Source organism: Anastrepha obliqua, chromosome 5 (assembly GCF_027943255.1).
Source record: "Anastrepha obliqua isolate idAnaObli1 chromosome 5, idAnaObli1_1.0, whole genome shotgun sequence".
Taxonomy (NCBI): domain Eukaryota; kingdom Metazoa; phylum Arthropoda; class Insecta; order Diptera; family Tephritidae; genus Anastrepha; species Anastrepha obliqua.
The window spans coordinates 22,902,941-22,915,463 of NC_072896.1; the positions used below are offsets into that span (position 1 = coordinate 22,902,941).

At 36.8% G+C, this 12,523-nt stretch overlaps 2 protein-coding genes across 2 annotated transcripts; both read left to right on the top strand.

Annotated features, from left to right (window-relative positions):
* Positions 1-1,813: 1,813 nt before the first annotated feature.
* Positions 1,814-5,148, top strand: LOC129247874 (ribonucleoside-diphosphate reductase large subunit). The gene is made up of 4 exons (XM_054887236.1): positions 1,814-1,947; positions 2,482-2,570; positions 2,635-2,812; positions 2,918-5,148. The coding sequence occupies exons 1-4, from the start codon at positions 1,914-1,916 to the stop codon at positions 5,029-5,031; spliced, it is 2,415 nt and encodes an 804-aa protein (XP_054743211.1). The 5' UTR covers positions 1,814-1,913; the 3' UTR covers positions 5,032-5,148.
* A 3,921-nt stretch (positions 5,149-9,069) lies between these two features.
* On the top strand, positions 9,070-12,423 carry LOC129249453 (ribonucleoside-diphosphate reductase large subunit-like). Its single transcript, XM_054889282.1, has 4 exons — positions 9,070-9,207; positions 9,806-9,894; positions 9,962-10,139; positions 10,197-12,423. The coding sequence occupies exons 1-4, from the start codon at positions 9,174-9,176 to the stop codon at positions 12,308-12,310; spliced, it is 2,415 nt and encodes an 804-aa protein (XP_054745257.1). The 5' UTR covers positions 9,070-9,173; the 3' UTR covers positions 12,311-12,423.
* Positions 12,424-12,523: the final 100 nt, after the last annotated feature.

Below are 12,523 nucleotides of genomic sequence, written 5' to 3' on the forward strand. Positions count from 1 at the left end.
TTTAGACAAATGTTTTTAACAAAAACACCATCTATAAAAGGCCGGCCTTGTTTAGCAATATATAAGCTGATCATGGAAGATAGCTCAGCATTCATTTTTATATTTGATTGCTTAACAACTTCCTCATTTTCTACTTTAGCCAACCACCCTTCGAATTTTTCCAAAAAGTCTAACTTTTTTTCTTCATATAATCCCTGACTAGCTTTTTTGTCTAAAATTTGTATATTTTTGTGGGAGGAGTCGAAATGCCTTTTGATATTACATCTCCTTCTTTGAACGACTTGTAACATAAAAGGCATTGCAAGTCGCCAAAGGCATTTTCTAGCATAAAAAAGTTCTCACAGGGCATTGTATTGCATACACTAAGCGTCGCGGACAAATTTGGTGTTTATTCGTTGCTGGTTTGCTAACGACTGAACGATGGAGAGTAAGAATACGTGTGATCAATTGATCTATGGGATGGACAGCACTGGTCTAAGCTAACGTTGCTTTTTACTTCGTGGGAATCGGTACAAGTTCTGAAATTGCGCAAGCCATGTTTACCTACATAGTCATAGGCAACAACAACAACAATCAGACTGGCAATGCATGGAATGAATCACTTAACCACAAATTCAATTTCCAACTTGATCTAAATGTTCTCAGGTTTTAGACGTCATTGAAAATTTGATTCGATAGTCCAACGCAAGTCAGAATCTGACAAGCATAATCTCGGCGATTACCTCCATAATCAATAATCATAATTTACTGTAACGAAATCGAGCGGTGTTGTCCCCCAACTCCAAGCATAAACTTACTGGTTGCCATCTATTTAAGGAGATGATCTCAAATCAGCGCTTCCACTCAACGAAAAGGTTTGACTTGTGTATCAATTGTCTAAGCGATGGGCTTAGGATAACTTAGTGTCCGTCAAAACTGCGCTGTCGCACTTGCAAAAAAGGTCATCACACGATGCTACATCATGCAACTCGTCTCTGACCTCGTATTCCGCTCCACGAGTTTGGCAAATTCTACTAATAGACTTCAGACGTATACCGAGGGGCATTCTTCACAAGCAGTAACACATTCGCATGTGAATACATCGAAAAGCGGGCAAGTGATACTTACAAAGGCAATCGTTTTGGTCAGAGACGCAACAGGTTCCTACAAACTCGTCAGGGGTTTGATTGACTCATGCTCGTAAGTCAATTTAATCACGGACGATTTCGCTAAAAATTTCGTCTCAGCCGCAAAAGACATCACGAAACTCGTTGACAAATATCAAGGCACGAGCAACTACAACCGTCAAGTTACGGACAGCGAACTTTAAGCTGTCACTACGACTCGACATTGCAAACCACATCGTCTACCAACCAAATGCTGATATCGACATTCGACACTTCGACATAGAGCCTTCCACGCAACACAACTTTGGCAGACAAAGAGTTTTTCAAACCACGTCGCATTGATCTCCTTGTTGGAACAGAAACGTTTTTCTAAGCTCTTGTAGTTGACCAAAAACGATTAGGACGCCTTTACAAACATTGCAAAAGACATTGTTCGGTTGGATCGTTTCTGGCAGATATCAGAAATAAGGTGAAATCAATAACTTCACTTCGGTGCCAGTTTTTTGTAGTCATTAGGTCAACAACCCACCTCGTTCTTAATTTTTTGGATTTTTGTTTTTTGTACCAAAATTCATAATTATTCTTAAGTTACCACAACTTATAATCGAAAGCACTTAGCAAAGCGCAATCTCTTTATTTTGTCATTCTTGACACCCCCTGTTCTGTTTCTTAAATGATTCTTTGCAAATTCGCAACATAAGAAACTTCAAACTTCGTTTTTGGCGCGTTTAAGCGACAATACTCTAAGAAATTTTCCGCATTTTAGTGGTTTTCTTAATCGTGGTTAGCTGCTGATTTTTCTCCGCAATGAAGTCGCCTAAATTATATGTAATAAAAAGAGGTAAGTTTTACGGAATTGTAATATAAAATTTAAATATCATTACCCTAATGAATGTAAAAGCGTGTACCTGGCTAATTAGGATATTTTAATGTCGGCACATTATATGGATTGATGTGATAAAAGCATCAGTGTCGTTTTTATATTAGTATTATTATTAAAATTGTCCTTGGCTTCATGCGCGGTGCTATATCAATTTTGGCTGGAAGTTGTGAAATACACGCTTGCGCCTATGTTGCAGTGTTCGCAGCAAAAAAAAACAATCTGAATAGATTGTCGGGGAAAACCTCTATAGTAACGGTTATTGGTACTGTAGCTTATAGGAGCTCGTACTCGACTGGGAACGTGCTTTTATACCCCGAAGTTATTGATTATGTCTAATATGTAGAATTCCATAGAGCTGCCCATATTGAGCAGAATGAATATTACTCCCATTGTTCTAGAAATAAGGGAAAGTTTCCCACTTACGATTTTGCAAAGCCTAAATATCATGAAGTTTTTCTTTAAAAATAAAATTCGTGAAATTTTCCTTAACAGATGGGCGGAAGGAGGATATACATTTTGATAAAATCACCTCACGTGTGCAAAAGCTCTGCTATGGACTCAACATGGATTTCGTTGATCCGGTAAATTCATACACACAATTTATCTTCATTAGAAAATTCTCATGTCTTTTAATTGCCCGTAAAGGTCGCCATCACACTTAAGGTCATAAATGGCTTGTATTGTGGCGTTACCACACAAGAACTCGACAACTTGGCAGCCGAAATTGCCGCAAGTCTTACAACTCAACATGCAGACTACGCAACGTTGGCTGCTCGTATTGCCATTTCAAATTTGCATAAAGAAACTAAGAAAGTGTTCTCTGGTAAGTGTTGAAATTACAAACATTTTAGTTTAATGAGCACAGATTTTTTCTCAACGATTTTTACGCCTCCCTACTACTGCTTTGTATAATTCTATATCCCATTAGATGTCATAACTGATCTATACACATATGTGAGCGCCGAAACTGGCTTAGCTACGCCGATCATATCGGACTTTCATTACAATGTTGTAAAGGAAAATGCAGATCGATTGAATTCCGCTATAATATATGACCGTGATTTCAGTTATAATTATTTTGGTTTCAAGACACTGGAACGTTCCTATTTGCTTAAGTTGAACGGGAAAATTGTTGAAAGACCACAGCATATGTTAATGCGTGTTTCCATAGGTATACATGGCGAAGATATTGATGCTGCAATTGAAACATACAATTTTCTTTCCGAACGCTATTTTACACATGCTTCACCGACACTTTTTGCTTCTGCCACTAGACAGCCACAATTATCATCGTGCTTTCTATTGACTATGGTTGGAGATTCGATTGATGGTATTTTCAACTCTGCCCACCAATGTGCATTAATTTCCAAGTCCGCTGGCGGCATTGGTCTTAATGTCCATTGCATACGCGCAAAGGGGACTGGAATAGCTGGCACAAATGGCACATCAAATGGTTTGGTGCCCATGTTAAGGGTATTTAATAATATAGCACGTTATGTAGATCAAGGTGGTGGCAAGCGACCTGGAGCTTTTGCCATTTACTTAGAACCTTGGCATGCAGATATTTTTGAGTTTTTGGATTTAAAGAAAAATACAGGCAAAGAAGAGAACAGAGCTAGAGATTTATTTTATGCTTTGTGGATACCTGATTTATTTATGAAACGTGTTGAAGCTGACGAAGACTGGTCATTAATGTGTCCTCACAAATGTCCCGGCTTACACGAAGTTTGGGGCGAAGAATTCGAGAAATTATATGAGAAATATGAACAGGAAGGACGTGCTAATAAAAAAGTGAAAGCTCAGAGTCTTTGGTTCGCCATCATTGAATCGCAGGTGGAAACTGGCACACCATATATGTTGTATAAAGATGCGTGCAATAGAAAAAGTAATCAGCAGAATATTGGAACTATCAAATGTAGTAACCTATGCACCGAAATTGTTGAATATTCCGCGCCGGATGAAGTGGCAGTATGCAACTTAGCATCGATTGCGCTTAATATGTTTGTTACGCCTGAAAAAACGTACGATTTCCAACGACTTAAAGAGGTCACTAAAACCGTTACACGGAATCTAAACAAAATTATAGATATAAATCACTATCCATTGCCAGAGGCAAAAAAATCAAATTTCAGACATCGCCCCATTGGCATTGGCGTACAAGGTTTCGCAGATGCCCTTATTCTAATGCGTTATCCATACGAAAGCGAGCAAGCATTCTTATTGAATCAACAAATTTTCGAAACAATTTACTACGGCGCTTTGGAAGCTAGTTGTGAGTTGGCGGAAAAATATGGTCCATACGAAACGTATGAAGGTTCACCAGTTAGTAAGGGAATTCTTCAATATGATATGTGGAACAAGAAACCAACAGAACTGTGGAATTGGGCCGAGTTGAAAGAGAAAATCAAAGAGCATGGCGTTAGGAACTCTCTGTTGCTTGCACCTATGCCAACCGCATCTACAGCCCAAATTATGGGTAACAATGAGTCATTTGAACCTTACACTACAAATATCTATACGCGTCGTGTGCTCTCCGGAGAATTCCAAGTTGTGAATCATCATTTGATTCGCGATCTTACAGAGCTGGGCCTATGGGATGATGACATGAAAAACCAAATCATTATTCACCGCGGCTCTATACAAAACATTGATTCCATACCACAAAACATACGCGATCTTTACAAAACTGTTTGGGAGATATCTGTGAAGAACACAATTAAAATGGCAGCAGATCGTGGTGCGTTCATTGATCAAAGTCAATCTTTCAACATTCATGTTGCAGAGCCAAACTATGGTAAACTTACTTCCATACATTTTTATGGGTGGAAAGCGGGACTCAAAACCGGAATGTATTACCTACGTACAAAGCCTGCTGCAAACGCTATACAATTTACAGTTGACAGAAGTCGCAAAGAGACAAATGGCGAGGTAAAAACTAAATCCCCAATACAAGAAGCTGCATCACCCAACCATAGTAGAAATTTGGCAGATATGGTTTGTTCGCTCGAAAATAAAGATGCTTGCATGTCTTGTGGATCATAAGATTGGCTTTTATATATAATATATTTTAAAATAATTTTTGTATGTTTTTTTCTCGTATTCAATGTATTACAAGTTCGTAAATAAAATTTTAATGTTAAGCGTAAATTATTAAAACCAATATTAACGACTTTGTTTTAATTTGACTTTTGATTGAAATTTAGGAACTTGTGCGGTTTCTTATAGACTTTGCGACTAATGCGTTGCAATGCCTTGCCTTAAATTGGAACTGGCGGTGAAAAGTTTTCTACACTGAGATTGGACACGAGCGTAATATTAAAAGAAAAATATGTGCATATAAGGAGAATTTACGTGAGATATAACAATGAACGTGGAGAATATAAATGGTGTAGTGCGAACTTTTCATCACTTTCAACGAGGCAGATTGCTGTTGTTGTTGTTTTAACAGCATAGTTAGCCCTGTCAGTGTAAGTATATCATCGGTCGTCTTCGTCTAGCTCATCTAAGGGTAGGCCCAGGAAACATGCTGTTTCGACAGATTGGGTCCAGAGGGAGAGGGGGGTTAGATGAGTCGGTTTGAGGGTGCTTTAGGGTCTTAGAAATAATATACCAAATGAGGGATGCCAGCAAAAATGTCTAAATGCCCACATTTTCATTCGACGGCAGTGCCTCGCAGGTATGCCCCGAACGCTATTTACAACTTTAAACGCGTTTTTCTCGAAATCACTTTTTTTAAATGGAGCAACCACATTTTTACTGTCATAGGCAAAGTTTATGGTATGCTCCGAAATTTATGGACAACCCAATATTTTACACCAGTAAACACTCGACTGCTACTAGCAAAAACGTATTTGTTACCAACGTTACTGTATGGTTGCGAGTTATATACTCCTTGTGATAGTGTGTGTCGTAGTAAGCTTAATGTTTTGTATAACAACATTGCTAGATACGTGTACTGTAAAAAACGTTATGACCATATTTCAGTATTTGCGAAAAAAATTGCTTCCGTATCCTTTAACGACTTGCTTAGGTTTAAATGTTTAGTTTTACTCCACAAGATTATAAACACTCAGAAACCCAGATACCTCAAAGATCGACTTATGCCTTCAAAGTCCTGCCGTTCGTTAAACTTAGTCCCGATGAAATACAGTTGTTTGGTGACTGAACGTCCATACTTTGTGTTCTCTGTCCGTCTTTGGAATACCTTACCTTACAAAATTAAACGTATAAAAGAAAGCTCGTGTTTCAAAAATAAATTGCTTCGCTATCTTGCCGAAAATTGCTGAATGTACTTTAAATCTCTTCCCATTAATCCCTACTCCTGCTACTACTATTTTTTACCTTACTTTCCTTCTAATACTTTCTCCAACTTATACTTCTTTACTACTATCTGTAATTTTAATTCTAATTTTAGTTTTGATTTTACTGTTAATCCTTTTATGTAAACTATTCTTAAGGTCAATCATTGTAAAAATAACCTATGGTTGTATGTTTTGACTTTAATAATAAATAAATAAATAAATAAACTGGCCGAAGACATAACTCGAACAAATCTTTACCGATTCTTACGAAATTTTGACAATACATTCGAAATACCTTTCTCCGGAGACGTACGTAGGATTTTTTATTTATATTACATAGTTTTTTTTTTAATCAACAATTTGATGTCGTTCTTTATAGTGAAAATTGTAACTTTTTGTTCAAACGTGCACCATTTCGCGAAAAAACAAAATATCGAAAAAATCCTACGTACGTCTCTTTCTGTTGTTATATAGAAACTAAAAAAATTTGATTTTTTGATCCAGGACAAAAATTAAGGAGTTTACGTCTTCGGCAATGGATCCACTAGAAAAAAAGGCGCCTTAGGAGAACTGCTGGACAGCGGCCATTTTGAAATTAATTCAGACGAAAAATTTTGTATTTGTACCATGAAAGCTATATTATTAAACCTATTTCACAGATTTTCGATTGATTCCTTTGTTGAGTCAAAATAAATTCATAAAATATGCCCATTTTTTGCGCTCTAGACCAGCTTCCCCCCTTAACACATAAATGAGTCAGCTGCGCAAGTCTCGTTTGTGAACTTTTTTTGGCTAGCCTTGCCATTTTCTTAAGGACTATGAATAAGTTCGTGCGGTTTTACAACAGATGGCGTAACTTGATTATTATTCCATCGATCCACATTTCCAAACATTCATTGGAGAGCTACTGTCGTAAGGCACAAACGTCAGTATAAGTTTTTTATTTGAAGCGTAAACAATAATATTTTTACCACACTTGAAAATGTCGAATTTCGTGCCAAATAATGTGTTTTTGCGGGGAATTCTTTAATATGAAGAAAAAAGCAGCCGAAAGTCATCGTATTTTGGTGGAAGTTTATGGTGAGCATGCTCTAGCTGAGCGAACGTGCCAGAAGTGGTTTGCACGCTTTAAAAGTGGTGATTTTGGCCGCGCCGCCAAAGTTCATGGATACCGAATTGGAGGAATTGCTCGATCAAGATCCGGCTCAAACGCAAGAAGAGGTTGCAAAAACTTTGGGAGTTGATCAATCAACCATTTCCAAACGTTTAAAAGCCATGGGAATGATCCGAAATTCAAATTTCGAAAAAAAACCGCATGAACTTATTCATAGACCATTAATTCAAAACTTTATCGGATATAATGCAATTTTAATCCTTTTTACAAACATCTAATACTACTCTCCTCCAGGCAAATAGTTCTCGGTTAATTTTTATTCATATAAAAAGAAGTTACATTTCCTTGGTAATCTTATAACTCAAGAACCGCCGAACCGATTGACACAAAAATTGTAGAATTCTTTTCTATCTTTGAGGAGGTAGTTTGTGTGAAGTTTGATTGAAATCGGTGCAGCCGTTCCTGAGTTATGCCATTTTATGTGAGTAATGGTTTCCTCTCATACGAAATGCCTGTATGGGAAAAACAAAAACAAATACACAGCCGCTTATAAGCGTTTCTGGTGATGGTGACCATCAATTTTTGCAAATATATTTTATTGGTGATGAGAATCGTGAATTAGATCAGCGCTGTGCAATTTCGACGAATACGAGAAGATCAATCGTGAATGAATTGCAAACAATGTTCCATCAACACAATGAATTGGTGAAATTGTTCAAAGTGGCACTCGATCTGATGCCCACCGATGGCCACAAAATCATAATAAAAGCCGATAAAACACCAATTGGGGAGCACGCCCGCCAGACGATTCAATGTACCAACGATTGATGAGTAGCCATTGTTGTGGTTGGTGAACAGTTTCGGCCACGAGATATTGTTTTGTATCGTAGAAATGAGAAATTACAACGTATTTCAGAAATTAAAGGATCAAAGTTTAATTACAAGTTTTTATCGGCTCTTTCACCTTACCTGTATATAGGTGACCACCACAATCAAATTTTAAAAAAGTACAGAAAAGGCTATTGTGACATCTTTAGAAAGTATGTTGAATGAAAAAAATCAACTAATTCAACTGTTTAAACATTTTACGAGTTCTATAAAGAAAACTTATTTAATATGAAAAATTTCTTGCGATATAAAAAAACATTTTATGTATGGTGGTGCGAAGCCCACTGGGAAATGCTAGTAAAACATATAAAGTGAAACGAAAAATTCATGGATGATCAGGAAAAAAGACGATTGTTTATTCATATCCGTTGATTTGAAATTTAAAAACAATCTTCTTTTTTCCTGATTTTCAATTTATATTTTATATTTACTCAAAAACAAATAGAAAAACAAAAAATATTGTTTATGCCAAAGCGCTTGAATAAAGAATAAAGAAATAAATAATATGAAAACCATATATTTTCTGTTCTAAACCATATCTATTCTATTTTAGTGTGCCCAGCGAAGTGGGCCGGGTTTGCTAGTAATTTATAATCGGAAGCACTTCGCACCCAAGAACGATAGAAACCAGTTTGCGCCCATCATAGATGACTAAATGCGAAAATTATCTATGCTTCGCAAAGTGCAATTACTTTATTTTATCATCTGTGATACTCCCTGTTCTGTTTCTTCAATGAATTTACGTTATCTGTTTCTTCTTTCGCAACATACCAAACTTCAAACTTGGTTTTTGGCGCGTTTAAGCGACATCCTTCTAAGAAATTTTCCTCATTTTACTGATTTTCCGTTATCGGTTGTTTAGCTGCTAATTATTTCCCGAAATGAAGTCACCTAAATTATATGTAATAAAAAGAGGTAAGTTTTACAGAATAGTAATATAAAAGGTAAATATTATAACCCAACTTAAAGTAAAATTGAAGATTCGGGATAACCGCGATAGTTGTATTACATTGGATTACATACATACATACATACATATGTACATAGATTGATTACATGGATTGATTTGCATTTGATAAAAACATCAGTGTCGTTTTTATATTAGTATTTTTAAAATTGTTATAAGTTATTATTAAAATTGTTACAAGTTATTAAAATATTTACAAATTATTACTGAAATTGTTATTACTTACTAAAATTGTAGTAACGGATATTGGGCGACTAATAATTGGATAGTATGTAGTATGTAGTGTATGTAGATTATGCCTGATATATAGAATCACATAGGCCTGCCCATATGGAGTAGAATGAATATTACTCTATTGTTCTAGAAATAAGAGAATGTTTCCCATATACGTTTTTGCAAAGCCTTAAATATCATGCCTTTTAAAGTTTTATTGAACCGGGTAGTTTTGAGTCTCCAATATAAAACTAATATTTTACCAAAACCCTCATATGTAAATGAGGTAGCTTTTTTTTTGGTAAATAAAATTCGTGAAATTTTCCTTAACAGATGGGCTTAAGGAGGATATGGATTTTGATAAAATCGCCTCACGTGTGCAAAAGCTCTGCTATGGACTCAATATGGATTTCGTTGATCCGGTAAATTCATACATACAATTTATCTTAATTTAGAAAACGCTCATGCCCTTTTTAACTGCTGTTACAGGTCGCCATCGCACATACGGTCGTAAATGGTTTGTATTGTGGCGTCACCACACAGGAAATCGACAACTTGGCAGCCGAGATTGCCGCAAGTCTTACAACCCAACATTCAGACTACGCAACGTTGGCTGCTCGTATTGCCATTTCAAATTTGCATAAAAAGACTAAGAAGGTATTCTCTGGTAAGTGTTGAATTTACGAACACTTTAGTTTAATGAACACAGCTTTTTTCCGTTTAGATGTCATAACTGATCTATACACATATGTGAGCGCCGAAACTGGCTTAGCTACGCCGATCATATCGGACTTTCATTACAATGTTGTAAAGGAAAATGCAGATCGATTGAATTCGGCAATAATATATGACCGTGATTTCAGTTATAATTACTTTGGTTTCAAGACACTGGAGCGTTCCTATCTGCTTAAGTTGCACGGGAAAATTGTTGAAAGACCACAGCATATGTTAATGCGTGTTTCCATAGGTATTCATGGCGAAGATATTGATGCTGCAATTGAAACATACAATTTTCTTTCCGAACGCTATTTTACACATGCTTCACCGACACTTTTTGCTTCTGCCACTAGACAGCCACAATTATCATCGTGCTTTCTATTGACTATGGTTGGAGATTCGATTGATGGTATTTACACCACTGCCCACCAATGTGCACTAATTTCCAAGTCTGCTGGCGGCCTTGGTCTTAATGTCCATTGCATACGCGCAAAGGGCACTGAAATAGCTGGCACAAATGGCACCTCAAATGGTTTGGTGCCCATGTTGGCGGTATATAATAATATAGCCCGTCATGTAAATCAAGGTGGTGGCAAGCGACCTGGAGCTTTGGCCATTTATTTAGAACCTTGGCATGCAGATATTTTTGAGTTTTTGGATTTAAAGAAAAATACAGGCAAAGAAGAGAACAGAGCTAGAGATTTATTTTATGCTTTGTGGATACCTGATTTATTTATGAAACGTGTTGAAGCTGACGAAGACTGGTCATTGATGTGTCCTCACAAATGTCCCGGCTTACACGAAGTTTGGGGCGAAGAATTCGAGAAATTATATGAGAAATATGAACGGGAAGGACGTGCTAATAAAAAAGTGAAAGCTCAGAGTCTTTGGTTCGCCATCATTGAATCGCAGGTGGAAACTGGCACACCATATATGTTGTATAAAGATGCGTGCAATAGAAAAAGTAATCAGCAGAATATTGGAACTATCAAATGTAGTAACCTATGCACCGAAATTGTTGAATATTCCGCGCCGGATGAAGTGGCAGTATGCAACTTAGCATCGATTGCGCTTAATATGTTTGTTACGCCTGAAAAAACGTACGATTTCCAACGACTTAAAGAGGTCACTAAAACCGTTACACGGAATCTAAACAAAATTATAGATATAAATCACTATCCATTGCCAGAGGCAAAAAAATCAAATTTCAGACATCGCCCCATTGGCATTGGCGTACAAGGTTTCGCAGATGCCCTTATTCTTATGCGTTATCCATACGAAAGCGAGCAAGCATTCTTATTGAATCAACAAATTTTCGAAACAATTTACTACGGCGCTTTGGAAGCTAGTTGTGAGTTGGCGGAAAAATATGGTCCATACGAAACGTATGAAGGTTCACCAGTTAGTAAGGGAATTCTTCAATATGATATGTGGAATAAGAAACCAACAGAACTGTGGAATTGGGCCGAGTTGAAAGAGAAAATCAAACAGCATGGCGTTAGGAACTCTCTGTTGCTTGCACCTATGCCAACCGCATCTACAGCCCAAATTATGGGTAACAATGAGTCATTTGAACCTTACACTACAAATATCTATACGCGTCGTGTGCTCTCCGGAGAATTCCAAGTTGTGAATCATCATTTGATTCGCGATCTTACAGAGCTGGGCCTATGGGATGATGACATGAAAAACCAAATCATTATTCACCGCGGCTCTATACAAAACATTGATTCCATACCACAAAACATACGCGATCTTTACAAAACTGTTTGGGAGATATCTGTGAAGAACACAATTAAAATGGCAGCAGATCGTGGTGCGTTCATTGATCAAAGTCAATCTTTTAACATTCATGTTGCAGAGCCAAACTATGGTAAACTTACTTCCATACATTTTTATGGGTGGAAAGCGGGACTCAAAACCGGAATGTATTATCTACGTACAAAGCCTGCTGCAAACGCAATACAATTTACAGTTGACAGAAGTCGCAAAGAGACAAATGGCGAGGTAAAAGCTAAATCGTCAATACAAGAAGCTGCATCACCCAACCATAGTAAAAATTTGGCAGATATGGTTTGTTCGCTCGAAAATAAAGATGCGTGCATGTCTTGTGGATCATAAGATTGGCTTTTATATATATTTTAAAATAATTTTTGTATGTTTTTTTCTCGTATTCAATGTATTACAAGTTCGTAAATAAAATTTTAATGTTAAGCGTAAATTATTAAAACCAATATTAACGACTTTGTTTTAATTTGACTTTTGATTGAAATTTAGGAACTTGGGCGGTTTCTTATAAATTTGCAACACCTTGCTTTTGGAACTGGCGGTGAA